The following is a 27,645-nucleotide window of genomic DNA, read 5'->3' as shown; positions in this document are numbered from 1 at the left end:
TTGGGAACCTGGAGATCAGGCGTCAGTGTCCACCAGTGTTGACTGGAGGAGTTCCTCCTTTACCTGATGGGGATGGAGGTGAGGTGATGGCAGGGGTGGCCAGGGAGGCCTGGGGTGGGAGAGGTAACTCAAGCTCTGTTCCTGTGACAGACATCCTGGACTATTACGAGGCTTCCATCTCAGAGAGTCAGGTAAGGGGGTTGGGGGGTAGGCTCTGAATTCCTGAGGGGTGAGCAAACTACTGTTAACAAGAACCTGAGACTTGGGGGTCCCTGGGGATGACCTCCTGAGTCAGGGGCGAGGGGAGTGCTCTCTTTCCAGTCCGTTTGCTCTCCTGCTTCCCCTCCTTCTTTACCTGCCCCAGTTTCAGGCACTTAACAGTCGAGGACGCAATCACTTTTCAGGTTTCCTCCTGTAAATCCTGAGGGAGCCCTAGGCCCCCAGGGATTCCCTCCTGCCAGCCCCTCCCTCACTCCCTACCGGCTACCATGGCCTCTCTCCAGTATCTCAACCACCCTGGGTGCTCCCAGTCTTTGAGAGGCTGGGTGGGTGCTTCCTCCTCTGAGAAATAAACTCCCCCCTCACTGCCTCTCTGCTATCCTCACTGGTGACTGGCCGGGGCTCCATGTTTGCCTCAGGCCCTCTGGGCTCCTGCCTCCATCTCCTTTCCCATTATCCGGGTTCCTGCCAGCGCGGAAGGAGTTAACTCTACCGAGGCACCCCCCCATTCTCGCTCTTCGCTACCTCCTTCCCTCCCCCTGCTTCCTCTCTCCTCCTCTCTCCCCTTCCCTCCTCGGCTTCACGGCTCCCTCGGCCGCTGCCGCCTCTGACCCCCCCACCCTACTCCCCCGCCACGGCCCCTAGCCCCTGGCCGTTAGGCAAGACCTTCCCCTACCCCGGGGCTCCCCGACATCCAGTTCCCCTCCCCCACCTTAGCTCATGCCCCAGCCCCCGAACCCCGGGGCTGCCAGCCCCCGGTGCCCCCGCCCCTCCTGAGAATCGGGGTGTGCTCCCTAAGCCCCCTCCCCTCCACTGGGGACCCCTTTTAGGGCCCCCTTCCCCTCCCTCCCACGCTCCCCTACCCTTCCCTTCTCCAACCCCCTCTTTCCCCTCTCACCCCTCCCCCCATCCTGGCCCCCCCTGCAAAAGTGGGGTGCGGAGGGGGGAGGGGTGAGAACCCACGGAGGGGAGGAACGAAATTCCGATGAAGTCAGAGCCCCTTACCCGCCGCCGCGGCCAGGCCCCCCAACATGGACTGTCTCTGTATAGTGACAACCAAGGTAAGCATGATAGGGGGGCCTGTAAACTGGGGGAGGGTATGAGTTCGTGGGGAGGGGTTCGTCAGGCCTAATCTGCGGCCGGGGGCCTTGGAATGAGAGCATCAGCAGATGGGGGGTCATATTTAGTTTGGGGTTCATATCTGAGAAAATGCTGGGTTTGGCCACAGGTGCCCCCTGGAGTGATCCCTTTGTACCTGTAGAGAAATGGAAAATTGGGGGGTATTTTGTGACTTGGGGATCTGATGGATTTTGAGGTTCACCAATGATGTTGAGGGAGACTTATTTAAAGAGAAGCCTGGCTCACATGGGAGCCCTGCTTGGTGTATGTTAGAAGGTGGACTATGTGAGGGGGGGTTCCTCTTTCCTCCTGGGAGACAAGCTGATTTCCAGTTGCCTTGTCCAATTTCAGGGGGCTCCTGGCTTGAGGGTAGAAGGTTACTGGTTGTGAGTACCTGACTGGTCTGGGGGTGTCAGCTGGCAGGGAAGGAGTGGGCCTTCAGACTATAAAAGAAGCATCTTATATACATTTGGGGGTGTTCTTAATTCGAGGGGACTGTTAATTTCAGGATCAATCATATGGAATGGGGATAGTTGGGAGTTGTCAGAGAACTGGAACCTGACAGAGAATCACCTGAGGGACTGGACCAGGTGAGGTTAGGATTCGGGGTATTCCCTGGGGAGGTAGAAGGTTGCAGCAGCTGAGGTTGCCAGCTTCTTTGGAAGAGAATGAGAGGCTTGGGAAGAGGGGATTTGAGGAGGGGTACCAGGTGCGTGGTGAAAAATTTGGGGGTGGCCCAGGCAGGTGTCCAGCATCCTCACTTCCTCCCACACTGTATCTACCCTGGTTGGGAAAGAGGGAGACTAGCAGATGGAAGGGAATGTTCCTGTTACCCCTGACCCTTGGGATCAAGGTGGGGGAGGACACCTGGATTTAAAATTACTGGGGTGAAAAGGTGTAGGAGGAGGGCTGGGCTGGCAGCAGTGAAGATCTGTACAAGGGTGTTCCTGTGAGCCTGCCAAGTGCAGGAACTCCAGGATGGGGAACACTGGCAAGCTTCTGGTGGGCTGCAGAATATCTGGGTTTTGACTCTAAGACTCTGGGACTGGAAAGCTGGAAGCCTGGTGTGGAGGGAGGCTTGGGCGGGTGGCAGGCAGCTGGGGGTTGGGGGGTGGGACAGGAAGTGGGGGCCGGGGAGGCGGGGTCTGGGTGAGTCACAGGCTGGGGAGGGGGTTATATTTAGTGGGAACTGCAGATTCTCAGGGCAGGGAGCTGAGGACACACATGTTGCCTGCCACAAACTCACATACATGTATACATATGCATCTACACATGCGTTGTGCATGTGTGAGCATGGTTGGAGGAGACTGGAGGCTGAGGACCTTTAGGTCCAAGTCCCTATCCTCTCTTGAGGGCTACTTGCTTATCCTCCATTCTGTGGGCTTTGGGCTTTCTCCCATATTGCTGCTTCTTCCCATCTCTTGTAGTTGCAGTGGATTTTTGTGCCTCAGTTTCTCTGGCCTTCTTTCCTTTAAGGTCTGTCTGAGCCTCAGTTCCTCTTGACTTCTGCCCTTAGTCTGCCCCTTAGCCTTAGGTTTTCTGGCTATGGTCCCTTATGTGCAGGTGTACACAGAAAGCCAGTTGGAATGTGTGGGCTCTGCTTCCAACACGTGAACGCACATATGAGAGGGAGGGTGAGGGCCTTGTCTGCATTGGTAGCTATTCTGGGAGGGTGGGTTTATTCATCTCCCTTGAAGAATCCTGCTTCTTCGATGGAGCCCAGGGTTGAGCATCCCCGAAGGAAAGAGTCTTGCGCAGAGAGGATCATGCATTTTGTGGTTTTACAGAGGCGTGGAGACCCAGGCTTGCCACATTCCTTGGCCGGAAAACTTGTCAGTCTCGGGATGGCGGGGACTCCAAGTCCCATAAGGCTTTGAGGCAGGAGAACCGTCAATGTTAGAGGGTTGCTGCCCCTGGGGCTGTTGGGAGTTGTGGTTCATCTCTATCCAGGGCAGCGGAGGGTTAGCTCTGGAAGAGCCAGCAGGGGGGGCACATGGCACTTGTCCCCCCAGAATGCTGGGTGGGGTAGAGGGTGCTCATGCTTTGCGGTCGTTGAGCTTCCCAGCTACATCTGATTCCTCCATCTTTCATCGCCTATATTTAGATTTCTGCCGCAGTAATTTAAGGAATATTTATTGAATGCCTACTATGTGCCAGGCCCTGTGCCTTGCGCTAACTCTGCCTTATAGCTATCACTTAATCTTACTCTGCCTCGCTCTCTGCCGGCGTCTCTGAGCATCTCTCTTTCTCCCACTCCGCCCCCGTCCCTCCCCCTACTCCCGGCTCTGCTGCCGCCGTTGCCATGGTAACCGGCGACGACTGAAGTTGCGTGGCGGACTTGAGGGCCGGGCGAGGGTGGCGGAGGGCGGAGCAGAACAGTGGGGGAGGGAGGAAAGTGGGGAAAGACCGGGGGTATTTGGCTAGAGTCCCGGAGGCGAAGCGGTTAAACCCTCCGGGTGGTCCTTATTGGGCAAAGCTAAGGTGTCGGGGGCGGGGCAGTGTGGCCTACGGCCTCATTCATTGGGCGACTGGGGCGTGGCGGAGGGGCAGTGTGGGCGAGGCCGGGGGAGCGAATGGGCGGGAAGTGGACGCAGGCGTGGTCTCTTGGAGGCAGGTGGGCGGGGTCTGGCTTACTCTACCAAGGGAGGCGGGCAAACAACCTCAGAAAGGGGTGGGGCTTTAGGCCTGGGTAAATGAGGGCGGGGCTGACCGGCAGGGGCGTGGCGTGGTCCCATGTGCAGAGAGGAGACCGGGTTTGAGGGGCCTGTTGTCTAAGAAACTGCGGGGAGCAGGGGTCTTTGGAAAGGAGAATCCGGGGGTTGGGCAATCTGACGTCTCAGTTTTCCTAAGATGGAGGACAGTTAAGATTTCATCAGAGCACAACCTCCTACCTCAACGCTATGTTCCATGGAGACGGTTGCTAGGCGACGGCAAAGTCCTTGATTGCTGTGTTGCCAGGCGACGGGAAAACGGAAAATGGAGGGAAAAAGGAAATGGGGGATGGGGGAGGGTCTTAATGGCCATAGCGCCCACTGGTGGAGACGTAGGGCCTGTGCATTTTCTTTTCTGTAAGGAATTTCCGGTTCAGCCCCTTCTGCACTGGCTCCCTCTGAGGATACAAGCATTCTATCCAGATATGAAACTAGGGCCTTGGGGGTCATCGTGGGGGCGTATCTAACAGATTCCAATGAACGGGAAGAGAGGGGGCATGGGTCAGGTTCTAGGGAAATCCGTCCTCTCTACCATTTGTAGGCATTTTAGAAAAGCCAGAGAAGCAGATTTTAGGAGATTGCTCGCTGGGCTTTAAGAGTTGGAAAGGTGGGAGTTCAATGGGAGAATATTTAAAAGAGATGCTTTCAGGTTCAGTTTGGGACAAAATGGAAGAGATCTGAGGCAGTCATTTGGGGGTGTTATGGGAGATTTGTGGGTCACTGGAAATTGCAGGCCAGATCTTATTTTGGTAAATATTTTTTGAGACGTAGGTGTGGGGGAGATAGATATATTTGGGAGTAATCTTCCAACAAAGTTGAAATTCAGAATCGGGGGGCGGAGAGGAATGTTGAGATGTAGGGGAGGACAGCCAGAAAAGGGAATAATGTATACATTTAAAGATACAGAAAAGGAATAGAGAGATGTCTTTTAATCTACAAGTCTGGTAATAAACTGAAGAGGTTGCAACTGAATTCAGAAGGTCAACTTTAAGGTCCCTTAAGTATTCCCCGAAATGGGATCTGGTGGTACTGGGGCATGGTATGTTAGAAAAGTCATGAGTATCTCATTAGGTTCAAGGATTTGGAGAGGGAACCCCAAGTGAATTTGAGGACTGACTATTTGGATGTTTACATTAGAACAAGGGTAATAGCTGCACTAATTTCAAGGTCTCTGTTAGCAGACTGGGGAAACATAATTTTAAAAGGGATGATTTAAAGGGTAGATTAATTTGAGGGCACAACAGTATCTGTGGTCCTTCAACTCTTGGAAAACATGTGGGGCTTTACTGATGGTTAGAATAGATGTCTTGACATCTGTGGGGATGTTGTCTACATTAACAATCATTGGGAAGGTTGGGGGGAGGGGATTGTGGGAGGCAGTTTAGATCCCTTGGGGGTCCTTCTGACGTGAGGGAGAAGTGCTGCTTCCTTCCCTGCACCCTGAGAGTCCAGGGAGGTTTTGTAATAGGGGTTTGTCGATTTTAGGGGTGGGAGATTAGATAGCATAAGGGATCCCAGAGAACCAGAGCGATAAATTGGTAATTTTAGGAATGTCTGTATTTGTGAATGAATAGGAGTATACTGTGCACGGTGAAGTTCACAGAGAAACAGCTGGAACCAGGGAAGTTGATGGCTAAGAGGGTCTCCCCGCACCCCTTCTCTCCCATCGTGACGCTCTCCCGCACTGCGCAGGCGCCGTCACCCCCCCGCCTCCGGCCGCAGCCTCCAGTTGCCGCGGCCGCCGCAGCCCCCGCCCCTCTGCCCCTCCCCCTCCCCAACCCCGGGACCCTTGCTCTCCCACCCATCCCCTCCCCTCAGTCCCCCTCCCCTTCTCCATGTCGGCTCGGAACAGATTCGCCTCCATGTGTCTCTGCGTGGTACGTGCCGCGGTACGGGCTCCGGCCCCGCTCCCCTCTTTCCGGACCCCCCAAATCTCGGGGTTCAAGCTTCAAGTGCTGTCGCTCTTCCTTCTGCTTGGCGGGGTCTCTGGGTGGCAGTGTCTCGCGGACAGTCGCAGTGGGTCGCCCCTCCTATGATCATTCACTTTCACTCACAACCCTCTATTCTAGGGGTGCAAGCCTCCGTTCCAGGTCATTCTTGCAACTGGGGCGGTGGAGAGGGGGCCAAAGGGAAAAGAGCAACAGCGACCCCAGGCCTTTGACTTATCCTATGCCTGTGCCTTAATATATTGGGGGTTCAGACTTGGTCCCAATCGCACTGGAGCTGTCACTGGTCGCGGCCCTGAGCCCCAGTAGCGTAAAGAGGGGACCCTCATTCCTAGCCTGCCTTGCATTAGTAGTCCTTTAGTCTGGGATGAGAGGTGCTGACCTCAACCCCCACCTCCCAGTTTGTAGTTTCCTAATGACTCTCCCACTCCCACCTCTCCAGAGGTTTTTCCTTACTACATTCACTTTAAAAACGTCCAGGGACTGAACATAGGCCCTAACCTCCTTCAGCCACATTCTGGGAACTCTGGTATCCTTTCCTTGTGCCCCATCTCCCTGACTTAGTCACCAGATCAGGAGGAGCCTTTTTCTCAGTCCCATACACCCCGCCCCCCGCGGGGGTAGGGAAGGGAGAGGTGTCTGCAGTCTCAGTGTGCTACAGCTTTTCTTTCAATTCCTCTCTAGAATAAACAATGAAATGTCCCTTTCCACGCTTCCATTTTCGTTGTGTGCATCCTGACATTTCTTTATCGCGATTCAGGAATTTTCCCAGTGAGGTGGGGGGAAGATGGAGAGGCTTTGTGCTCAAACCCTCCCTGCCCCGTCCCGAACTCCAAAAACCTGAAGCTGCAGCCCTTGGCCCTGCCTCAGTTGTCACGCAGGGAATTGGGGGCTTTGTGAAGAGAGAAGAAAGCAGTCTCCTTGTCTCCTTCTTCCCTCCCTGGCCCCTCCAGTTTTGGGGCTTTGTCCCTCAGCTCTTGCACTATCCAGGCTGAAGACCACCTTTTCAGAATGTGGCACAACAACCTCTTTCAGTTCATCGAATTCTGTTACCCAAGAGGGCCCAGCTTGGAGGAGGATTATTTAGTTTCTACTTCCCCTAACTTCCCTTCTCCAGTTTTTGTGTTCTTGGTATGGAAACCTGGAGGGAGCTAGGAGTTCTTTCTCCAAGTCTGTCTCCAAGGCCAGAAAACAAAGTGTACCTTGATGAGCCCCTTTTCTTTCTTTAAGACTTCAAACATATCAAGGTGGGACTTCCCTGGCAGGGTCTAGTGGTTATGACTCCACACTTCCACTGCAGGGGGCATGGATTTGATCCTGGTCAGGGAACTAAGATCCTGCATGCCCAATGGTGCAGCCTTAACACAAAAATGTATCAAGGTGCTCCTTGATCTCAGCTGTCTCTGTGTTCTGGATTAGAGAGTCTTAATGGACCGTTTTCCTCTTCAGTTCTCCTACTTGATCCTTAACCACGGCCAAAGTGGACTACATCCTCAGCCTTGGCTCCTCATCCTCAGAATTTTCAGAATCATACTGTGTCAGGCATTGACCTTGATAAGCCTCCTCCAGTTTGATCTTGTAACCGTTGTCCTCTGAATGTTGGGGTCCTCTCAGCTTCTCAGATACTCTTTTTGAGAGGGCAGTCTTGCCTTCTCTTTCTACCCATGTGTACTGGGGAGCTTATTCTGTCTTCTCCAGGCTCTGAGAGAGCCCTACACATGGTAACCTCCCCTTCCTCCATAGAACCTGGCCATGGGGAGGGTTTGCTTCTGTCGGGGGCAGAGGCACTACCCTTCATTACTGTCTCCAGCTGCCCTCCTCTCTCTGGTCCCTCCATTAATCTCATTTACTGGTATCTGTATTAAGCTAGTAAGGGAAGCCCTTGAGATGGTATGCAGTGAGTTAGGAAGGGGAATCAGGGGTCAGGTTGAGTCTTTCACTCCTAAAGGCCAAAGGGAGACCAGGAATTTACTCTGAGGTTCTACCCACTTCCACAGTCATCGAACCTGGAAGCTGGCATCCATTCCTGCCCCCTTTCTGAGCCCTACCATCTCTGTTCCTCCCCCACCCTCCCCCTTCTAGTATATCCGATTAGCTGGCTGGCCTCTGGGCATTTGTAGAGGTGGGGAGTCCCGGGGCCCCCTTGCCGAAGACTTGGGAGACAGCAAGGCCAGCTGGACCGGTTTAGCTTTGTCCTGCCAGGGGGGCTGATGCCAAGTACCTGCTAGCTGAAGGGCTTGACTGCGGTCCCTGCCCGGGATGTGCAAAGTGCTGGGGAGTGATTCCTTCCTGGGGCAGAGGCTGCAGTAGGGAGACTGAGGCAAGGAGGGTGGAGCGGGGTGGGATGAAGTACAGAGTGGGAGAAGCAACTCGAAGGAGGGAGGTTACAACGCGGGGAATGGGCCTGAGGTAAAGAGGAAGTGGGGGGAAGCTGATGAGGCAATCTAAGATGCTGGGGATGGAGGTAGAGAAGCGGGGGCTGGAGCTCTGGGAAAGGGGTGAAGAAACGGGCTTCAGAGGAGGGGTGAGCTGGGGAGAAGGTGGGGGTCCTAGGCTGGGAGTTGGAAGAGTTGCGGGGAGGGTGCGGATTTGGGAAGAGAGGAGAGGTGCCAAGGGCCTGGCGGGAGAGGGGGCTGTGGGGAGGGTGGAGAGAGGGGAGCCAATGGGCTGGAGGACAGGGAGGGGGAGGAGTTGGTCAGGCCCCAGGGCCTTCCGCACTGCACTGGCGGGGGGAGCGGAGGCGCGCCGGGCCGGGCCGCCTGGAGCCCGAGGCGCTGGACCGGCCCCCGTGACGCCTCCATCCCCGTCCCCAGAAATACCGCTACCAAGATGAAGACACGCCCCCTCTGGAGCACAGCCCGGCCCACCTCCCCAACCAGGTAAACGCCCCCGAGCTGGTGCACGTGGCGGAGAGGAACTTGTCCCACCTCGAGGCCGTCCAAGGGGTCGTGGGCCACGCCCACTTCTCCCCCATCAAGGTAGGAGACTCAGGCGGCCCCCTCCCCAGTGCAGCCCTCGGAGCCTCGGAGCTACAACTACCCCCAAGGCCCGGTAGGGCGAGAGCCGGAGGTGGGAGGCGGCTGGGGCTGGGGGGCTCGACTTGGGCTCCTGGGGCCAGGGGAGGGGGCATTGGGGGCGTTGGAAACACCTGGTTCCCAAAGAGGAGAAACAGAGGCCAGGCAAGCGGGAGAGGGTGTAGTTTACAGCCCTTGTGTGTGTGCGTGTGTGTCTGCGTGTGTGCGCACACGTGCATTGAGATGCGTGTGTTCCCCAGGATGCTCCCCGCGCCTGAGCCCTCTTCATTCCTTCACACACCCCCACCTCCGTTTCCATTTTCTGTGTCCAGAGCTCTGTTCAGAACTCAAGCTGCCCTCATTTGCTCTTGGCCCTTCGCTGCCTCCGCCCCCCACTTCCGGCCTCTGGGCCTGGCTCTTCAGCCCTTTCCATCTGTCTGGCCTGAGATTTCTGGTTGCCCGGCCTTTCTGCCTCTGTCCCCTGCCTCGGCCTTTGCACCGCTCCTGTGCCCTCCCCTCCTCGCTGCCTTTTCCTCTCTGCTGGCTGGTGCTGGATGCTGTCTCTCTCTTCCTCCCACGCACTCTCCTCCCTCTCCCGCTATCCCCAGCTCAGGCTCTCTGGCCTGGATGAGTCCTCTGCCTGGGTCAGCCGGCTCCCTCTCTCCGTGTTAACCCCTTTCCCTACTCATCACTTCTGTCCTTTCCTCCTATGCCTCCTCTTCTTCTCCTCTTGGACTCTTAGCTCCGTGCAGATTTCTTTCTGTGCTCCCCCCTCCCCCCATTATTATTCACCACCACCTGTTTCCCCTTCTTTTCTGTGCTCACAGTATGTTTTCCCTTCTCCAGTCCTGGGGAGGTCCTGTTTTTGAGATCTTCCATTCTCCAGGCCACTTCCCATCTTCTTCCCCCTCAGTCTTCTCTTCTGGGGGTGTAGGCTGGGAGGAATGGAGTGTACCAGGCTGGCTGTGAGATTCAGGGGAACACTGGGGTCAGGGGTGAGAGTCTAGGATCTTGTGGGATGTCCCGGGAAGGGGGAAGTTGTTGATGCTTCACCAAGAATATGGAGAGGAGGTTCCTGAGTTCCTGAGCCTGGGAATGAGGAGGCAGAGGCTGGGCAGCAGTGGGTTCTGGGGTGAGAAGGAGGTGGTAGGAGAGGAGTTAGAGAGGGAAATACCATTCTCATGCAGGTAGAAAAGTGGAGAGACAAGAGGAAGGTGAGAGGTCCCAGGACAGGAGACAGGAAGGATGAGACGTGGAATCAGGGAGGAGGTTGACCTGATCGAGAGCCAGGAGGGGAGGAGATGGGTGCAGAGGATTCCTGTGGAAGCCTGGGGGCTGCAGGGACTAAGGAAAGAAGACTAGAGATGCTTTTTTTCCCTCAAGATGGGGCCATTCAGTCCCCGGGCGGGGAAGGGGAAGAGGAGTGAAGGTGGTCGTACAGAAGTAGGGAGACTTGGAATCTGCATCCAGGAAGCAGAGGGAAGTGAGTGCTGGAGGCCCTGGGTGTGGGAGGGAGGACCCACAGCAAGGCCTGAGCTGGGGGACAGGAGAAGTCTCAGTTTTCAGAGGGTTGAGAATGAAGGATTGTGACTTGGGTATAGAATCTTGAGGGTCAGAGAATGAAGTAAGGAAGAGTGGTGGTGATCTCTCTGAGGAATCATAAGTTAGGATGGAGGATAAGAGCAGGAGACTGATGCCGAATGGGCCTGGGCAGGGGCACAGGGCGGGGAAGCAGATGGAGAATGGAGGCTGGGGTTGGAAGATACTGGGTGGGGTGGAGAGAGGGGTGTTTTATCTACAGCTACACAGATGAGATGAGATGAAGGTAGTTGGGGATAAAAGATGGAGCCTGGGGCAGGAAGGTCTAGGGTAAGGATGGGGATGGCAATTGAAGACAGGCTGTGGGACAGAGGATGGACACGCGGATGGGATGTTGGCAGTCAGTGGCTATTGTCGGACAGTAGCATTTGCTGAGATTTGAAGGGTCAGAGGATGGATTTAATAGATTTATGGGTATGAAATCTATTACGGAGCTTGAAAATATGTAGTACTGACATATCGCAGTAGGAGAGAAGAAAGACCCCTTGGGAACGAGAGAGCGAGGAGTCTGGGCAATCCTTGATGAGTGCCTCGCGCTTGGTAGGCTCCAAATAAATATTTGTTTAAGGAGGAGACAGGTTGGGAACCCCGGAAGGAGGCTTTTGGCTTCCTTCCCCCATTGCTATGGAAACGTGGTTTCGGTTGCCCTGGCAACTGGGGAAGCCCCTAGGACCGGCCTAAAGCGGCCCTGCCCTAGAATCTAGAGACCCTGCTGTGTCGAGGCGACTGACGTCAGGGGCCTGGGCACACCCCGCTTTAACCCTTTCCCGGATGAAATAGGGTAGGGGTGGGGGTAAGAGTAACGAGAGGCGAGGACCCGGATGTCTTTTACCACTCCCCTTTCCTGACGTTCTTTCCACTGCGTAGGGTGAGGGGCTTAGGGGAGGGAGGAAGGAAGGTTATTCAGGAGGCGCTGCGCCCACAAACCTCTTCAGCCTGGGACTTCTTTCGGCCGGGCTACCTGGGGGGCGGGGCCCAGAGCAGGAGAGGCGGGGCTAGCGGACCAGATTCTGCCTTTCGGAATCTGGTCGCTCTTAGGCCACGCCCCATCTCCTCCTCCCGTTGTCCTGGCGACAGGGCCTCCAGGAGGTGGGTCTCCCCAGGCCTTGGCTGGGCTTAGATACCGTTGCTTGGCAACAGGATCCCTAGAGGAAGGAGTAGATTGAATGGTGGGTGGGCGAGAAGGAGGGTGGGGCCTGCATCTTGGGGAACCCCGGATTCCGGGGGCCCAGGGTTTAGGGCACATGTGTGTGCAAATGAGGGGCAAGTCTGAGGGAGGGTTATGAAAAGATCTGGGTGTTGGTGGGTAGATAGGGATGGGGTCGGACCTAGTGGACAGGAGCCCTGTGGTATGTGTGTGTAGTACATAAGGCATGTAGCACTCTGTGGTGTTACATCCGGTGAGAAGCTCCCCCCTCAGCCGGCCCCCCCTCTCCCGGCTCTATACCATCTGCTGCTCCCCCATCTGGCTGTCTCTCTCTTCCTGCTTCTCAGACACCTCCTTCCACATGCAGGGGGCCTGGGCTGGGCAGAGTTGGGGCCAGCACGTGTACCTGTGTGTTTGTAACGTGGATCAAGGCTGGGTCCTTCAGGGAGTCGAGGGGAACAGAGCGGGCCAGGTTAAGAGGCTGAGAGGGTAGCCATGGTGGGGGGATGTCTTCGTTACGGGCTCCCTCTTGAGCCAAGGCTCAGGCAGCTTTTCATCTCCTTTTTTCCCTCGCAGGCCAATTCTCCCCCTGTGATTGTCAACACAGATACCCTAGAAGCCCCGGGATATGTGAGTTGTTTAGATTTTGGGGCTTTTACAGAAGGGAGGAGGGAGGTTCAGGTCCCAGCAGCAGGGTAGGGTCAGGTGCTCAGGTGCAGGAAGTCTGTCTCATGGCTCTTGTGTTTCTGGCCCGTGCTGGAGTTGCAGGTGAACGGGACAGAGGGGGAGATGGAATACGAGGAGATCACGCTGGAAAGGGTGAGCAGGCTCATCAGCCAGGTCCCCCCCCTGCCCCTTGTCTGTGCTTCTCTCTGTGCCCCTGTTTTCTCAGTGGCCAGCCTCTTAACCGTCCCTTCCTGCTCTGGTCACAGCTCCCCAGCCCTCTCCCCTCCCCTCTCACCCAGTCTAGAGTAGGCGGTGAGGGGAGCTGACCCTCTTCCCCTCCTTCTGCCCAGGGTAACTCAGGTCTGGGCTTCAGCATCGCAGGTGGCACTGATAACCCCCACATCGGCGATGACCCTTCCATCTTCATCACCAAGATCATTCCCGGTGGGGCTGCAGCCCAGGACGGCCGTCTCAGGTGGGGAGAGGAGACGGGTTAGGATTCTGGCTCCCTTGAAAGGGAGGACCAGGGCGGCAGGAAGCTCCTGGCTCAGTCCCACCTTGCTGCCCTCAGGGTCAACGATAGCATCTTGTTTGTCAATGAAGTGGACGTGCGGGAGGTGACCCACTCAGCAGCAGTGGAGGCCCTCAAAGAGGCAGGCTCTATCGTCCGCCTCTACGTCATGCGCCGGAAGCCCCCGGCTGAGAAGCTCATGGAGATCAAGCTCATCAAGGGGCCTAAAGGTAGCAACCCAGTTAGGTAGCCACCCCCCTCCTGCTGTCTTCTGCCCCAGGGGACCTGGGGACCCACCTCTGCCCTCCCTCCGCCTAGGTCTTGGCTTCAGCATTGCCGGAGGTGTCGGGAACCAACATATCCCTGGAGATAACAGCATCTATGTGACCAAGATTATCGAAGGGGGTGCTGCCCACAAGGACGGGAGGTTACAGATCGGAGACAAGATCCTAGCGGTGAGTGGGGACCCCCATCACTCTTCTAGCCCACACCTGGGTCTTGCCTGCTGGCCTGGTGCCTGCCCAGGCTTCCTGATGGGCTCACCCTCAGCACATCCATCTTAAGGTTGTTTCCGGTTCCGTCTGAGCTCTGCTTCCCTTGGCCCCAGGTCAACAGCGTGGGGCTGGAGGACGTCATGCATGAGGATGCCGTGGCAGCCCTGAAGAACACGTACGATGTGGTCTACCTAAAGGTGGCCAAGCCCAGCAATGCCTACCTGAGTGACAGCTATGCTCCCCCAGACATCACGACCTGTGAGAGCCCTCCAAACCCTGGAGCTCCCCATGCCCCCCACCATCACCCCATGACATCCCCATTGACTCTGCCTCTTCAGATCCTTCCCCTGAACTGGCCTCAACCTCTGTCACTTCCTTTGGTTGGAAAATAGATGGAAAATTGGTCACCATCAAAGAACTAGAAAAGATTGTCAATAGTCCCTCCCCCAGAAGGCACTAGATGGTTTTATGGCTAATTTTATCAAATCCTCACGGAGTAGGTAATTCTTACGCTTTTTCTGAGTATCCGTTCCGTTCCGTCGCTCAGTCGTGTCCGACTCTTTGCGACCCCATGGACTGTAGCCTATCAGGCTTCTCTGTCCATGGGATTCTCCAGGCAAGAATACTGGAGTGGGTTACCATTTCCTTCTCCAGGGGATCTTCCCGACCCAGGGATCGAACCCAGGTCTTCCGCATTGGAGGCGGACGCGTTAACCTCTGAGCCACCAGGGAATTAAAACATTTCACATTTCATTTTATAAGGGCATTTGAAAATGGTCACAAGGATAATGTAAGAAAGTAGGGAGTTCCCTGGTGACCTAGTGGTTAGGATTCCGGGCTTTCATTGCTGTGGCCTGGATTCAGTCCCTGGTCAGGGAACTAAGATCCTGAAACCCCATGGTTCAGCCAAAAAAAAGAGGAAAGTATAGGTTAATTTTGCTTCTGAACAGAGATGTAAAAGTTTCTAATAACATAGTTGCAAAACAAACACAGTGGCATATTAAGGGAGTAACATTGTCACAAAGTCGGGTTCATTTTAGCGAATTAAAGGTGTTTCCATATTATGAAACCTCTAAGTATGAGTCATTGTAGTTAAAAAGTTAAGGGAGGGATGGACTTCTTTGGCAGTCCAGCAGTTAAGACTCCATGCTTCCAGTGCAGGGGGCACCAGTTCGATCCCTGATCACTGGTCATTGGGGAGCTAAGATCCCACCTGCCATGTGGCATGGCAAAAAAAAAAAAAGGTAGAAAAACAGTAAGTTCATTTCAAACAGATGTGGGAAAGGCATTTGATGAAATACAACATCCTATTCTGAGAGGGAAACTTAGTATACTAGGAACAGAGGAGTTTTCCTTAACATGATTGAAAAGTCTTATCAGAACCAACAGTGAACACATTGTAATGATAAAATCCTATCTGTGTGTCCATTAAGTTAGGAACTAGGCAAGGAAGCCTCTTCCTGCTACTGTTAGTCCACATTGCTTTAGAGCAGGATTTCTCAACGTTGGGACTGTTGACATTTTTGTGCTTGATAATTCTTTGTTGTGGGAGCATTGTTCTGTGCACTGTAGTAGTTTAACCGCAGCCCTGGCCTCTATCAGATGACAATGGTACCCTTCCCCTCCAGTCAGAAGAACCAGAAATGTCTTTCAGTTCAGTCGCTCAGTCGTATCCGACTCTCTGCAACCCCATGAATCATAGCATGCCAGGTCTCCCTGTCCATCACCAACTCCCGAGGTTCGCTCAAACTCATGTCCATAGAGTCGGTGATGCCATCCAGCCATCTCATTCTCTGTCATCCCCTTCTCCTCCCACCCCCAACCTTTCCCAGCATCAGAGTCTTTTCTAGTGAGACTTTGCCAAATGTCCCCTGGGGGCGGGGCAGGGGGGGGTGCTAAATTACCCTGCTTGCGAATCACTGCTGTAAAGATTTCAGGCAGGGTAGCAAAAGAAAAAAGAATAAATGTTACCTTTCAGTGGGGAGAAACAGACTTATCCTTATTTATAAATTATACTTTTGTCCATCTAGATTAAAATCTAAGTGAATTAAATGAAAACTTTAAAAATAATAGGTAGGGTTAAGAATGTGGCCATACGTAAGATAAAAAGCAAGAACTAGTAATTTCCCAAAGAAAATATAATGGGTAGAAAGATCCTTTTTACCATAGGAGAAAAGCTATAAAATTCTTGGAGGACTTCCCTGGTGGCCCAGTGGTTAAGACTTCACCTTCCAATGCAGAGGGTATGAGTTCAAACCCTGGTCAGGGATCTATGATTCCATATGCTTCTCAGCCAAAAAACCAAAACATGAAGCAGAAGCAGTATTGTAACAAATTCAATAAAGACTTTAAAAATGGTTCACATTAAAAACATTTCTAAAAAAAATTCTTAGAAAAATAAGCTTGACCAGAGGGCAGATTTATATCAGTAAATGACCTGTGTCAGATTTATATCAGGTAAATGATGAAACTTTACTGAAGGGCATAAAAGAACGCTAAAGAACTGGAAAGTCACAGCATGTTTCCTGATGCAAAAAACATAATATGCTAAAGATCTCAGCCCTCTCCAAGTTTTTCTCTAATTTTATGCAATCCTCATCAGAATGTTAATGTTCACCTCCCCACCCCCTACTGGAAAATTACATTTGGGAGAAGAGCTAAGAAATTTTTGGAAAAGAATAATGAGATGTGACGACTTCATCCAAATCTGAAATCATACTGTAAGACCATATTAAAATCACATGGTCTTGTTTCTAGACACCATAACCTATCAGAGGGAACCTTGGCTCCTTGGAGAAAGGGCCAGATCTAAGACATGAGCAAGGAATGTGTAAGATGAACTTGTAACATCTTTCTTATTACCAAAACTCTTTGTGACCCCATGGTCTGTGGCCCATCAGGCTCCTCTGTCGGTGGAATTCTCCAGTCTAAAATACTGGAGTGGGTTGCCATGCCCTACTCCAGGGGATCTTCCTGACCCAGGGATCGGACCCAGGTCTCCTGTACTACAGGTGGATTCTTTACCATCTGAGCCACCAAGTTTTCACTTGAGAACTTTCCCATTTTCTAGCAAAAGCATTAAAAGAACAAGTTATCTTTTAAACCTTTAAAAAAAGAAGAAAGCAAGGAAGATATTCAAGGGTTGTGTCAAAGACAGAAGCCAAATTGAATTCAGCCAAAACTCAGTAAATATTTAAAAATCTACAGGATTATAAGGATAGTTCAAAACAACTAGATACCTTTGAAAGATGCTAGGGAACTTGTACATTCTGAATACTGGCAAGCAAAGAGTCAAACATTTATTCTCTTTTCCTATGCATATTGCACCGTAGAGTGACCAGTGGTTGACCTGGGAACATTCTTTTTTACAGACAAATTCTGACTAGTAAATGTTCCTCCCTCAAAAAAAAGAAATATGCATGGGCATTATTTGTCATCCTCAGTGAACTGTCAAGTCCAGCCAGTGATGGTCAGTGGCTGCTAAAACTCTTAGGTGAGAGGCTAATGGCGAGCTTTATAATGGATGGAGCAGATTGACAACACCCCAGCCTACAGATTTGTATCTCAAAAAAAGCAACCTGACATCGTGTCCTGTCATGATGCAGAAAATACGCAGCAGCATCTAGGGAATACTTCTGTCAGAAATTGAACTTGAGTCTATACAAGTGACCACTTGACAGGAGATGCACGGCAGGGATATAAGCAGTGATCTACTTGTTAGGGTTTCCCACTATTTCCTAAAAGAAGGTGGGAAATTCTGCTAGACAAGTGACCTAGTTTTCTCACCAAATGAATGACCAGGAAGTGGGGGAAACAAAGGGAGAGGAATTTTATAGATGATATGAGAGATGGTTCAACCGAACTAAAACCCCCAAAGCCTGGTATTAATATTCCCCTTGTCTCCATACCCCTGGCATACCTAGGTCATGTACTCTTCAGATCCACTCGCCCCTAGGAGAACCCACCCCTACCATGACCTTTGAATTCCTGCCCCCTGACATTGCTGTGACCAGATGTCCCCTATACACCCCAGCCTCGTTTCTCTGGCACAGTGACGTCCCCTTCCCCTGAGCCTGGTTCTGCTGCTTTCCTTGGGAGGAGGTGGAGTGGTGGGTGCTATCTCCCTCCGTGCATTTTCCATTGCATCCGTCCTTCCACCCATGTCTTCCTTCAGCTTATTCCCAGCACCTGGACAATGAGATCAGTCACAGCAGCTACCTGGGCACCGACTACCCCACCGCCATGACCCCCACCTCCCCTCGGCGCTACTCCCCCGTGGCCAAGGACCTGCTCGGGGAGGAAGACGTCCCCCGAGAACCGAGGCGGATTGTGATCCACCGGGGCTCCACGGGCCTGGGCTTCAACATTGTGGGTGGCGAGGATGGTGAAGGCATCTTCATCTCCTTCATCCTGGCCGGCGGCCCCGCGGACCTCAGTGGGGAGCTGCGGAAGGGGGACCAGATCCTCTCGGTAAGGGAAGGCCAGCCTCTGCCCGGACCGCCCCCTCCACTCCAGCCGGGGCTCATGTAGGCTGGAGCCTGGACCCCATCTCCAGTTACTCAAGCTCTCCCTGCTCTCTCTAGGTCAATGGCGTTGACCTCCGCAATGCCAGCCATGAGCAGGCTGCCATTGCCCTGAAGAACGCTGGTCAGACAGTCACGATCATCGCTCAGTATAAACCCGAAGGTACTGGGCCCGAGACACGGGTTCAATCCCTGGGTCAGGAAGATTCCCCTGGAGAAGGAAATGGCTACCCACTCCAGGATTCTTGCCTGGGAAATCCCATGGTTAGAGGAGCCTGGCGGGCTACAGTCCATGAGTTTGCAAAGAGTTAGACGCGGCTGAGTAACTAAATGGGAATAACCAAGCCGGAAGCTCCCCCCCCTCAGATGGTGCTCAGAACTCTGTCTCCTGGCTTCTGCAGAGTTTGGGGGAGGGGGAGGGGAAAGGCTGACAGTAGGGAGGGGCCAGAGCTCAGGAACCTTCTTGTCCTTCCTCAGAGTACAGCCGGTTCGAGGCCAAGATCCACGACCTTCGGGAACAACTCATGAACAGCAGCCTGGGTTCAGGGACTGCCTCCTTGCGGAGCAACCCCAAAAGGGGTTTCTATATCAGGTTGGATGCTTCCTGGCTGGGCCTCTCTTCATTTCATGGCCCCTTACCCCCAGCCAGCTCTCCCTCCTCAATCTTGCCTGGCTCCTGTCCCACCTCCCACTCCAGGGCTGGAGACGCATAGGTTAGCATTGAGAAACACTCCATAGTGACTAGAAAACAGCCTCAGCCTCAGTGATCCCTACTGCTTCCTAGCCCCTAGTCACCCTGGCACCTCCCCCTGGACCCCCAGCTGCTGCACAGTCTGGTAACTCAAAGGTTAATGCCTGGCAGAGCAGGGGGCCTCTCAACTTTTGGAATATCGCCCAGCCCCATGGGATAACACATTCCAGGGGAAGTGGACCACCCCTTTCTCCAAGCTGACCCTGCCTCCTACGTGGCATTTTGCTACCTTTTTAGGGCTCCTTCTCCCACTGGCTCCTCTTTCTTGTCTGCCCCAGGCATAGGCACTTTGTCCGAGCTTCTTCCCTTCCCTCCCTCTGGGCTCCTGGTCTGCTCACACGGCCTCCCCTGCTGCTTGCTCTGCCAGTGTGTCTCAGAGCAGTCAGCCCAGGCCTGACCTCTTCCCCATGGTCCAGACCTGCAGCTCCAGCCATCTGCTTTCTGGACGCATCCCTGGGGTTGTCCCACAGGTGTTCACACTCAGCATGTCCCAAAGCTAGCTCACCTCTTCTCCCGTTCGCTCCTGCGCTCTGTCCTGCCCAGTCGGTGTCTCTCTTCCTGAATGGCACTGCTGTCTGCCTCGCTCAGCCCGTCTCTCCTTGCCGGGTCCAGTTGGCTCCCAGGGCTGGTCAGTTCTGACTTGCAGATGATGCTGATGATGCTGGAGTCCCTTCCCATCTTTCCAGCCCTGGTACTCTGCTCGGTGTCTCTGGTGTCTCTGCAGTCATTCCTTCCCTTGTCCTGACCCTGGAGTTGTCACTTACAGGTGGTCACTTAAGGCTACCCTACTGCTGAGGGTCGCCGGACTTGGGTCCTTGCTACCCCTGTGACTGTGATGTGCATGCATATGGCAGCTGCTTTCTCAGGAGGGTGCTGTTCTCAATCTTACTCTCAAAATCGCCCCCGATCCGTAGGCTGTCTGATCCCTGACACAGTGAGGATTGAGTGGCTGTTCATAGTTGTAGAGCTTTAGGTTCCCACACAGTTCTGGGGTTCCTCAGAATCCACAGCATCGCTGGGAAAGCCACCAGCGGCCATCCGGGTCTGTAGACCCCTCGGCAGAACCTCTGGGCTGGGTCTTGGGGGCCTCGGCCCTCACCAGACTGACTGGAGGCTACCTGCCCTCCAGGGCCCTGTTTGACTATGACAAGACCAAGGACTGCGGCTTCCTGAGCCAGGCCCTGAGCTTCCGCTTCGGGGACGTGCTTCATGTCATTGACGCCAGCGATGAGGAGTGGTGGCAGGCGCGGCGGGTCCACTCCGACAGCGAGACCGATGACATCGGCTTTATCCCCAGCAAGCGGCGGTGAGCCTTCCTGCCTCTGGAGCTCCCAAGGGCCCCAGGGTGGGCAGCCAGCAGGGAGGGCATGGGTCCACCCCCAACTTCTTAGGGATCTGTCTGCTGACCTTTCCCGGGCACCACGACTCACATGAGCCCTTAGGACAAACACCTCATTTAGGAGCGTGAGGCCCAGGGACTGCTGGGAGATGGAGTTCTCAGCTGCCCTGGGGGGTGGGGGCAAGAGGGCCCCTCACTGGGCATTTCTCTACCCCCATCCCTCCATGTATCCCTCAGGGTTGAGCGACGGGAGTGGTCACGGTTAAAGGCCAAGGTAAGTGGAGAAGGCTGGGAGCTCTGGTGGAAGAGCGGAGGTGGGGGTTATGTGGCATTGGTGAGTCTGGATTCTTGACAGACCGCATGGCCTGCTCTGTCTCCCTAGGATTGGGGCTCCAGCTCTGGATCACAGGGTAAGTTGGGTCAGTTTGGGAAGACCTGTGGGGAGAGGGGCCCTGGGCTTCTCTTGAGTCCTTGGGAAGGCAGGTGGGGGCCCTGCATCCCCTGCCTCCAAGGCCCTTGCAGATGCCCTGCCTCCTGTTAGGTCGAGAAGACTCGGTTCTGAGCTACGAGACGGTGACACAGATGGAAGGTGAGCCCTGGCAGCGTGCCCCGGCCCAGCCCCCCTGCCCCGGCTCTGCCCCTCCCCCACCGCCTGACCCCGATCTCTGCCCCCACCTGACCCCCACACTCTCCTCAGTGCACTATGCTCGCCCCATCATTATCCTCGGGCCCACCAAGGACCGCGCCAACGATGATCTCCTCTCCGAGTTCCCCGACAAGTTCGGATCCTGTGTTCCCCGTGAGTGCAGGGCCTTGGGGGGCGGTGGAGGGTGGGGCCCAAGGGGTCACAGGCAGAGCCACTTCCGAACACAGGGGTTCTCAGACAAGAGTGCTGCTCAGCCATCCTCACGTCCACCGGGACCCTCCCAGGCCAGGGACTCGGACGACCCAGAGGTGCTGGGGGAAGCAGCTCCACCCCTCTCCCCTGGCCTTGGTCTCCCCAGCAGCCCCCTTCCCCAGAGGACCAGCTGGGCTCTCTGGGGGGTCGCCGTAGGCAGGGTTGAAGCTGGAGGGATGGTGGTTAGATCTTTGGGGGGGCGGGGTGACTTCCTGGCAGATACGACGCGGCCCAAGCGGGAGTACGAGATAGATGGCCGGGATTACCACTTTGTGTCATCCCGGGAGAAAATGGAGAAGGACATTCAGGCCCACAAGTTCATTGAGGCCGGCCAGTACAACAGCCACCTGTATGGAACCAGCGTCCAGTCCGTGCGAGAGGTGGCAGAGCAGGTAGGAGCCGCGGCCCGTCCTCCTCCTCCTTCCCGCCATGGCCTTCCTCAGCTCTCTAACTCTCTTTCTCTCTCTGTCTCTTTCCCTGCTGGGTCTCCACTCCGCTCCTCCACCTCCTTCTCCTCTTGGGCAACTCTGTCTGACTGCCTGCTCTCTGGTGCCCTGCTCCCCACCCCCCGCCTCCCCCTCCTCCCTCCCTCCCTTGGTCCCTGACCCCAAACTCCATGCTGCCATCTGTCCCCTCTCCCCGTCTCCTTGCCCCAATTCACCTCTCCTCCTGTGGCCTTGCCCTTGGTGGCTTGGCCCTCCACAACTCGGTCCCTCCCTTCTGCCGGCTTCCCTTTGGCCCTCTCCCCTCTCCCCTCACCTTTCCTGGGGTCTCCACTTGCTTCTCCCACTCCTCTGCCATCACCTTCTCCCTGCTGCCCCCACCCTGCCCTCTTCCCTCCACGGCTCCTTTCTCCATCTGCCTCTCCTCCCTCCCATCTGTCTCTCCTTGTTCCTTCCATCTGTCTGTCCTCTGTCTGTCCTCCCCTCCCTCCTCCCTCTATCCTACTTCCTTTCTCCTTCCTTTTCTCGCCCCAACTGCCTGACTCCGCCCCCTTGGCCTTGCTCTGCGCCATCCTTTGGGCCCCCGCCCTGCCTGTCCTCTCTGTTCCCTTCATCCCCTCCCTCCTGTGCGGGCCCCTCCCTTGCTCTCCTCTGTCCCTCTCCTTTTTTCACTCTGTCTGTCTATACCCTTCCTGCCTCCACTCTCTTTGCCCACGCGTCTTTTGACATCCATCTCACTTCCCTTTTGGCCAATCTCGTGTCCTCCACTTTTCCACGTCCTGTGTGTGGGTCCTGTCCTGCCACCTCTGTCTGTCCTTTCCTACCACCTGCTGGTCCCCCTCCACCCACCCTGCCTGCCCTCAGGGGAAGCACTGCATCCTCGATGTCTCGGCCAATGCCGTGCGGCGGCTGCAGGCGGCCCACCTGCACCCTATCGCCATCTTCATCCGCCCCCGCTCCCTGGAGAATGTTCTGTGAGTATGGTCTCAGGGGGTTTCCCCTCGGCTCTCCCACACCAAGCCCCGGGCCTTAGATGGCCTCTGTGTTGAGCTCTTTCCTCAGAACCCTGGACAGCAGCTCCAGCAGCCCTTGAGGGGAATTGGAGTTAGAACCCAGAGGGCGCAGGGAAGCCCAGGCCTCTTCCCTACTCTTCTGCCCTGGGCTAGGCAGGACTACAACTCCCAGCAGCCCCTGGGGCACACACCTGCTGGGCATCGGGGCTGTTGGGAATTAGAGTCAATCCCTTCACTGGGCTGCCGGCTGGAAGGATGAGGTTCTGGAGAGGTCCCTGAAGTGGCCACACCTGGCTGGGGTGGGTCATGGGGAGGGGGCCCATCTCTGGCCCCAGAGGATATTGGGAATTGTGTTTTTGCTTCATGCTCTATATAAGAAAATAGTGGGGACATCCTTGGTGGTCAAGTGACTAAGACTCTGTACTTCCAATGCAGGGGGACCAGGTTCATTCCCTGGTCAGGAAACAAGATCCCACATGTCCCATCTAAGACCTGGGCAGTCAAATAAATATTATAGAAAAAGAGAAAATAGTGGTTGCAACTTAACATCCCTGGACAGGGGAGATCAAGGCAGGGCAGGACCCACCCTCAGGTCTGTGTCTCTCTCACTCTCCACAGAGAGATTAATAAGCGGATCACAGAGGAGCAAGCCCGCAAAGCCTTCGACAGAGCCACCAAGCTGGAGCAGGAATTCACAGAGTGCTTCTCAGGTGAGGCTGCGGCTAGCCCGTGGCCAGCACAGGAGGTGCCTTTGGCGCAGATTCAAAAGAGGGACCCCCACAGGGTGGGTGGTTTAGAAGGAGGTGTCCCCTTTGGGTGGGTGATCCCATGGCTCATGGACTGGAGAATTAGGAGAAGGTGCCCTTTGCCCTGGGCCTGACTCCCTGTTCCCGCCCCCAGCCATCGTGGAGGGCGACAGCTTTGAGGAGATCTACCACAAGGTGAAGCGAGTCATCGAGGACCTCTCAGGCCCCTACATCTGGGTCCCTGCCCGAGAGAGACTCTGATTCCTGCCCTGGCTTGGCCTGGACTCGCCCTGCCTCCACCGCCTGGGCCCTTGGTCTGGACTGAATTGCCCAAGCCCTTCCAACCCCCAGCCTCCCTCCCACCCCTTCTTATTTATTTCCTTTCTAACTGGATCCAGCCCGTTGGAGGGGGGACACTCCTCTGCATGTATCCCTGCACCCCAGAACTGGGCTGCGGAACCCCAGGAACCTGGGGTCTAGGGGGGAGCCCCGGGCTCCTGATCCCAAGCCTTGGCTCCTTAGGACCCCTTGCCCCTGCCCGCCCCCAACGCACACACAGACCCACTGGGGGGCCACCTGCTCTCCCCCATCTCTTCCCACACACTTTCCGGAAGTCAGGGCCCCCCTCCAGGAGCACCCCATTTCAGGGCTGCAGGCCTCCGCGCTCCCCCCGAGGCAGGGTCTGGGGTCACTCCTGCCCCCATCATAACTCCCCAGGTCCCTTGATTTCTCTTTTTTTTTTTTCCATTTTTTTCTTCTCAAAGGTGGTTTTGGGGGGATTAGTGGGGGGATTCCACCATGAGCCCCCTGCATTCCACATGCCCCCCACCTATTTTCTTTGCCGGTTTGCATGAGTGGAAGGTCTAACTGTGGCTTTTTATTTTTTTTCCTGGGATTTTTTTCTTTTGTTTTTCCTTTTTTCTTTTGGGAACGGGGAGGGATGGGTCTAGGGAGTGGGAATGTGGGGGGGAGGGTAGGGGGGGCAGGGTTGGGGGTCGGGTGTCTGGGAGCCAGGGGAAGACTGGAAATGCTGCCGCCTTCTGCAATTTATTTATTTTTTTTTTCGAGAGAGTGAAAGGAAGAGACGGATACTTGAAACCCCTGTGTGTGGCCTGGTTATTTGGGACCCGGGTGAGGAGGGAGACTGGGTGGGAGTATAGGGATGGGTCTGGTAGAGTCAGATCCTTCTCCCCCCACACCCATCACCTCTCCCCACCTCCCCACAGACAGAACAGAGTGGCCTGAAGGGGGCCTTGTAGGAATCTGCAGATCAAGGCTCCAGCAAAGAATGGGCCTAGGGTGGGGGCGGGGCTGGAGTTCCATCCTAGGTCCCTGATAGAGCCAGGAAGAGGACCTGCAAATGTAGCTCAGCCCTGACCCCTCTTCTGAGCCGTCTCAGCCCTGTGGGGCAGTGTAGAGTCTGCTGTCAGTCTCTAAAAAAAAACAGAAGACAGTTCATTCATGTTCATGGAGCTGTGGACAGAGCTGGGCTCTGGCAATGACCTTCACAGAAGTGTACCCATAAGAAATGCTGCATAATTATTCATTGGATTTCTTTTTTTTAAATTTGATTTCTCTATGTCTGCCCCCACTCTGTAGGAGATACTTGAAGCAATTTTTCAGATAATAAGGGTGGGGAAATAGAATGCGATACCAAAGATAAAAATAGATGTGTTAGCTATGAGGATGAATATGATTTCTAAACTTCCTGGTACACAAGGCAAAAAGGGAGATGGTCCACTGCATTGTGTATATATGTATGTATGTGGGTTTCCCTCTTGGTGCAGACGGTAAAGAGATCCTGCTTTGATCCCTGGGTCGGGAAGATCCTCTGGAGAAGGTAATGGCAACCCACTCCAATATTCTTGCCTGGAGAATCCCATGGACTGACGAGCCTGGCAGACTACAGTCCATGGGGTCCCAAAGAGTCGGACTTGACTAAGCAACTAAGAATGCATATGTGCATATGTGTACATGTATGCTGCTGCTGCTAAGTCACTTCAGTCGTGTCCGACTTTGTGTGACCCCATAGATGGAAGCCCACCAGGCTCCCCCATCCCTGGGATTCTCCAGGCAAGAACACTGGAGTGGGTTGCCATTTCCTTCTCCAGTGTGTGAAAGTGAAAAGTGAAAGTTAAGTCGCTCAGTCGTGTCTGACCCTTAGCGACCCCACGGACTGCAGCCTACCAGGTTCCTCCATCCATGGGATTTTCTAGGCAAGAGAACTCGAGTGGCTTGCCATTGCCTTCTCCGGTGTACATGTATACATATAAAATATTTTACAAAGGAGAAAATGTGGTTCTTCTAGGGAGTCAGATGTTCCTGGCTTTCGGTCTTAACTGAAGCTTCGCAGGTGCTCTGTTGGATACTGGTTCCCAGCTTCCCTTCTGCCCTTGTTCCTATGCTTAACAGGCTTCTCTTACTACAGCCTCAACTACAGCATAAATGAGCCATTGATGGTACCGCTGCGGGGATCCCACCTACCCATTTCTCTCTCATTCAGGGACCCCAGAAAGGAAAGCTGAGGTGGGGTGGTTAAGTCCTAAACTGTGCAAAAGGGCAGTTTTTGTAGCCATCCCTGACAAAGTTAAGAGTTGGATGGAAAAGAGTAACCCTCAGGGGCAGTGTTCAGGTGATGGGGGTGAGGAGGTAGGTATGGGAGGGTGGGGGGCTGCCCTAGCTTGACTGGATCCAAGGCTGGAGGCAGAGATCCCCAGAGGTGTGACCCTTAAACCAAAGGTCCTCTCTGGACTGCCCCATGGTTTTCTGAGCAGCACTGTATCCAGCAGAGGCCAGTCCTGGGGCCGGGCCCAGCCATCTGCCTTTCAAGAAACCTAGGTGATTCTCAGGTCTTGCTTGGATGGAGAAGTACCACTTTTCCCAATAACCCTTCTTTTAGCATTGTCCTGCGTAGGAGCAAATGGTTAGAGGTTATGCTCACATTCTCTACCATTGGGCCTGAAGGGAGAAGGCTGTGAGCCGAGGAAGGTGTGTGCAGGTAATGCGTCTATATCTAAGGGGTTAAGGAGAATTCACCAAGAAGGGGTAAAATCCCCTACTTCTGCATGCGTTGTGTTCCAGATTACAGAACTGATACATGTACCTTATAAAACTGCAAATAAATATAGAAATACATATGGTTAAAAAAAGTTCCTTCCCCATCTCATTCCACATACCCCTTAGAGAGAAGCGTGTTAGCAGTTTGGGATGAATTCTTCCAAATCTATAAAGAGCACTTTACAGTGGGTTCCCACACAGTTGTCGCTCAGTCATGTCCAACTTTGCGACCCCATGGACTGCGGCACACCAGGTCTCCCTGTCCCTCATCATCTCCCAGAGTTTGCCCAAGTTCATGTCTGTCAGATCAGTGACACCCTCTTCTGCCCTCAATCTTTCCCAGCATTAGGGACTTTTCCAATGAATTCAAAAGCTGACTCCTTCCCCCCTCACCACTTTTATTTATTTTTAAATTTATTATTTTTTAAAAAGCCCATGTCCTCTTTACCCCCGTCTACTTCCTTCAACAAATACTTATTTTGAATCTCCCCTTGTGCCAGGCAGTGTTGAAATGCTGGGGACACAGTATCCCTGCCTTCAGGGAACTTGGGTCTCTTCAGTGGGGACAGACGGTGGGAAGTAAGGGTGTTCAGGGAATTTAAGGTGATGATTCTGTTGAAGAAAGGAAGTGACTGCTGGGGGTGTGTCCTTGCTGGTTGACACAGGTTGGTCAGGGAGGTCTCTTGGGGCAGCCTTTGAGTTGAGAGCGGACAAAGTCTGGGGTGGGGGAGTGTGCCAGGTAGAGGAAGTAAAGTAGGAAAAAGTTTGCAGTGTTGAGCAGGAGGAGGTCAGGGAGTGGAGCAGGGTTGGAGGAGAGAGAGAAGTAGAAAGTGATTCCAAGGAGTCAGCCAGGCCTGAGGCCTTCAGGTGGGTTTTGGGGTTTTTTTAAGTGTAAAGAGTTTTTTTCTTTCTTTTGAATTATGTATAACATACGTTTATCTAAGTCAATAAAATGTTAATGAATTTCGCATTCCTTAAAATTCCACTGATTCTTTCCACTGCCAATCACCTTGGTTCCTCCCCAGTCATAATCTTCAAAATAAGATAGCTCTTTCAAAAAGAAGTTTTGCTCAATCCACAGCTGTTATGTAACTCAGCCCATAATTCTTTTAGTTGCGACTCTTTGAGCACCAGTGAAATATGGACACACTTAAAAATTCCCCACCTGTAATCTTTGGGATCCAATTTCCTCAGGCAATTTACTTTAAGACTAGAAGTTAAATGTAGCAAGTAGGTTGCTGTTTATTCCTTCATCTTTCCTAATATTGAAAAGCCTTGTTATATCCAATTTTTACTCATGAGCCTAGAAAAAAAAAAAAAAGTTACAGGTCTCACTGTCACCACTGCTATAAAATTACAGTGATGGAAGCAAAACCTGTGTTCTCCATGTAGCCACATTAACATCACATTGATGTTATAAACGCTGTGAAAATTCCCCTTGGGGGGGCG

General features: G+C 53.9%; 1 protein-coding gene and 1 non-coding gene across 8 annotated transcripts; one reads left to right on the top strand and one right to left on the bottom strand.

Annotated features, from left to right (window-relative positions):
* Window positions 1-816: 816 nt before the first annotated feature.
* On the top strand, window positions 817-24,085 carry DLG4 (discs large MAGUK scaffold protein 4). 7 transcript variants are annotated; one of them, XM_055405164.2, is made up of 20 exons: window positions 818-1,280; window positions 8,809-8,973; window positions 12,332-12,385; window positions 12,524-12,574; window positions 12,772-12,896; window positions 12,993-13,162; window positions 13,251-13,387; window positions 13,540-13,684; window positions 17,601-17,896; window positions 18,010-18,112; window positions 18,427-18,541; window positions 19,830-20,006; window positions 20,277-20,313; window positions 20,422-20,449; window positions 20,581-20,628; window positions 20,737-20,838; window positions 21,157-21,329; window positions 22,245-22,354; window positions 23,012-23,103; window positions 23,294-24,085. In XM_055405164.2, the coding sequence occupies exons 1-20, from the start codon at window positions 1,251-1,253 to the stop codon at window positions 23,398-23,400; spliced, it is 2,265 nt and encodes a 754-aa protein (XP_055261139.1). In that variant the 5' UTR covers window positions 818-1,250; the 3' UTR covers window positions 23,401-24,085. The 7 variants fall into 7 exon arrangements, 6 of the variants coding, with proteins under 6 accessions (XP_055261139.1, XP_088684966.1, XP_055261156.1 ...); XM_088828840.1 differs by having other exon boundaries at window positions 12,332-12,386; window positions 12,516-12,574; XM_055405181.2 differs by having other exon boundaries at window positions 821-1,280; window positions 8,809-8,874.
* Window positions 24,086-27,513: 3,428 nt separating this feature from the next.
* Window positions 27,514-27,645, bottom strand: LOC129544832 (small nucleolar RNA SNORA1). Its single transcript, XR_008683576.1, has one exon. It is a non-coding gene; the product is annotated as a small nucleolar RNA SNORA1 (small nucleolar RNA).

Source organism: Moschus berezovskii, chromosome 20 (genome assembly GCF_049115385.1).
Source record: "Moschus berezovskii isolate FMDL1 chromosome 20, NW_MosBer_1.0, whole genome shotgun sequence".
Classification (NCBI taxonomy): Eukaryota; Metazoa; Chordata; class Mammalia; order Artiodactyla; family Moschidae; genus Moschus; species Moschus berezovskii.
The sequence above is the reverse complement of the archived record's forward strand: the minus strand, read 5'-3'. Positions and strand labels throughout refer to the sequence as shown.

Excerpts from the sequence above, each read along its gene's own strand:
- DLG4 (XM_088828840.1), top strand. The coding sequence starts at position 1,251 with ATGGACTGTCTCTGTATAGTGACAACCAAG. Across the intron at positions 13,388-13,539 it reads TCGGAGACAAGATCCTAGCG|GTCAACAGCGTGGGGCTGGA; the intron begins GTGAGTGGGGAC and ends CCTTGGCCCCAG. Across the intron at positions 20,839-21,156 it reads GTTCGGATCCTGTGTTCCCC|ATACGACGCGGCCCAAGCGG; the intron begins GTGAGTGCAGGG and ends ACTTCCTGGCAG.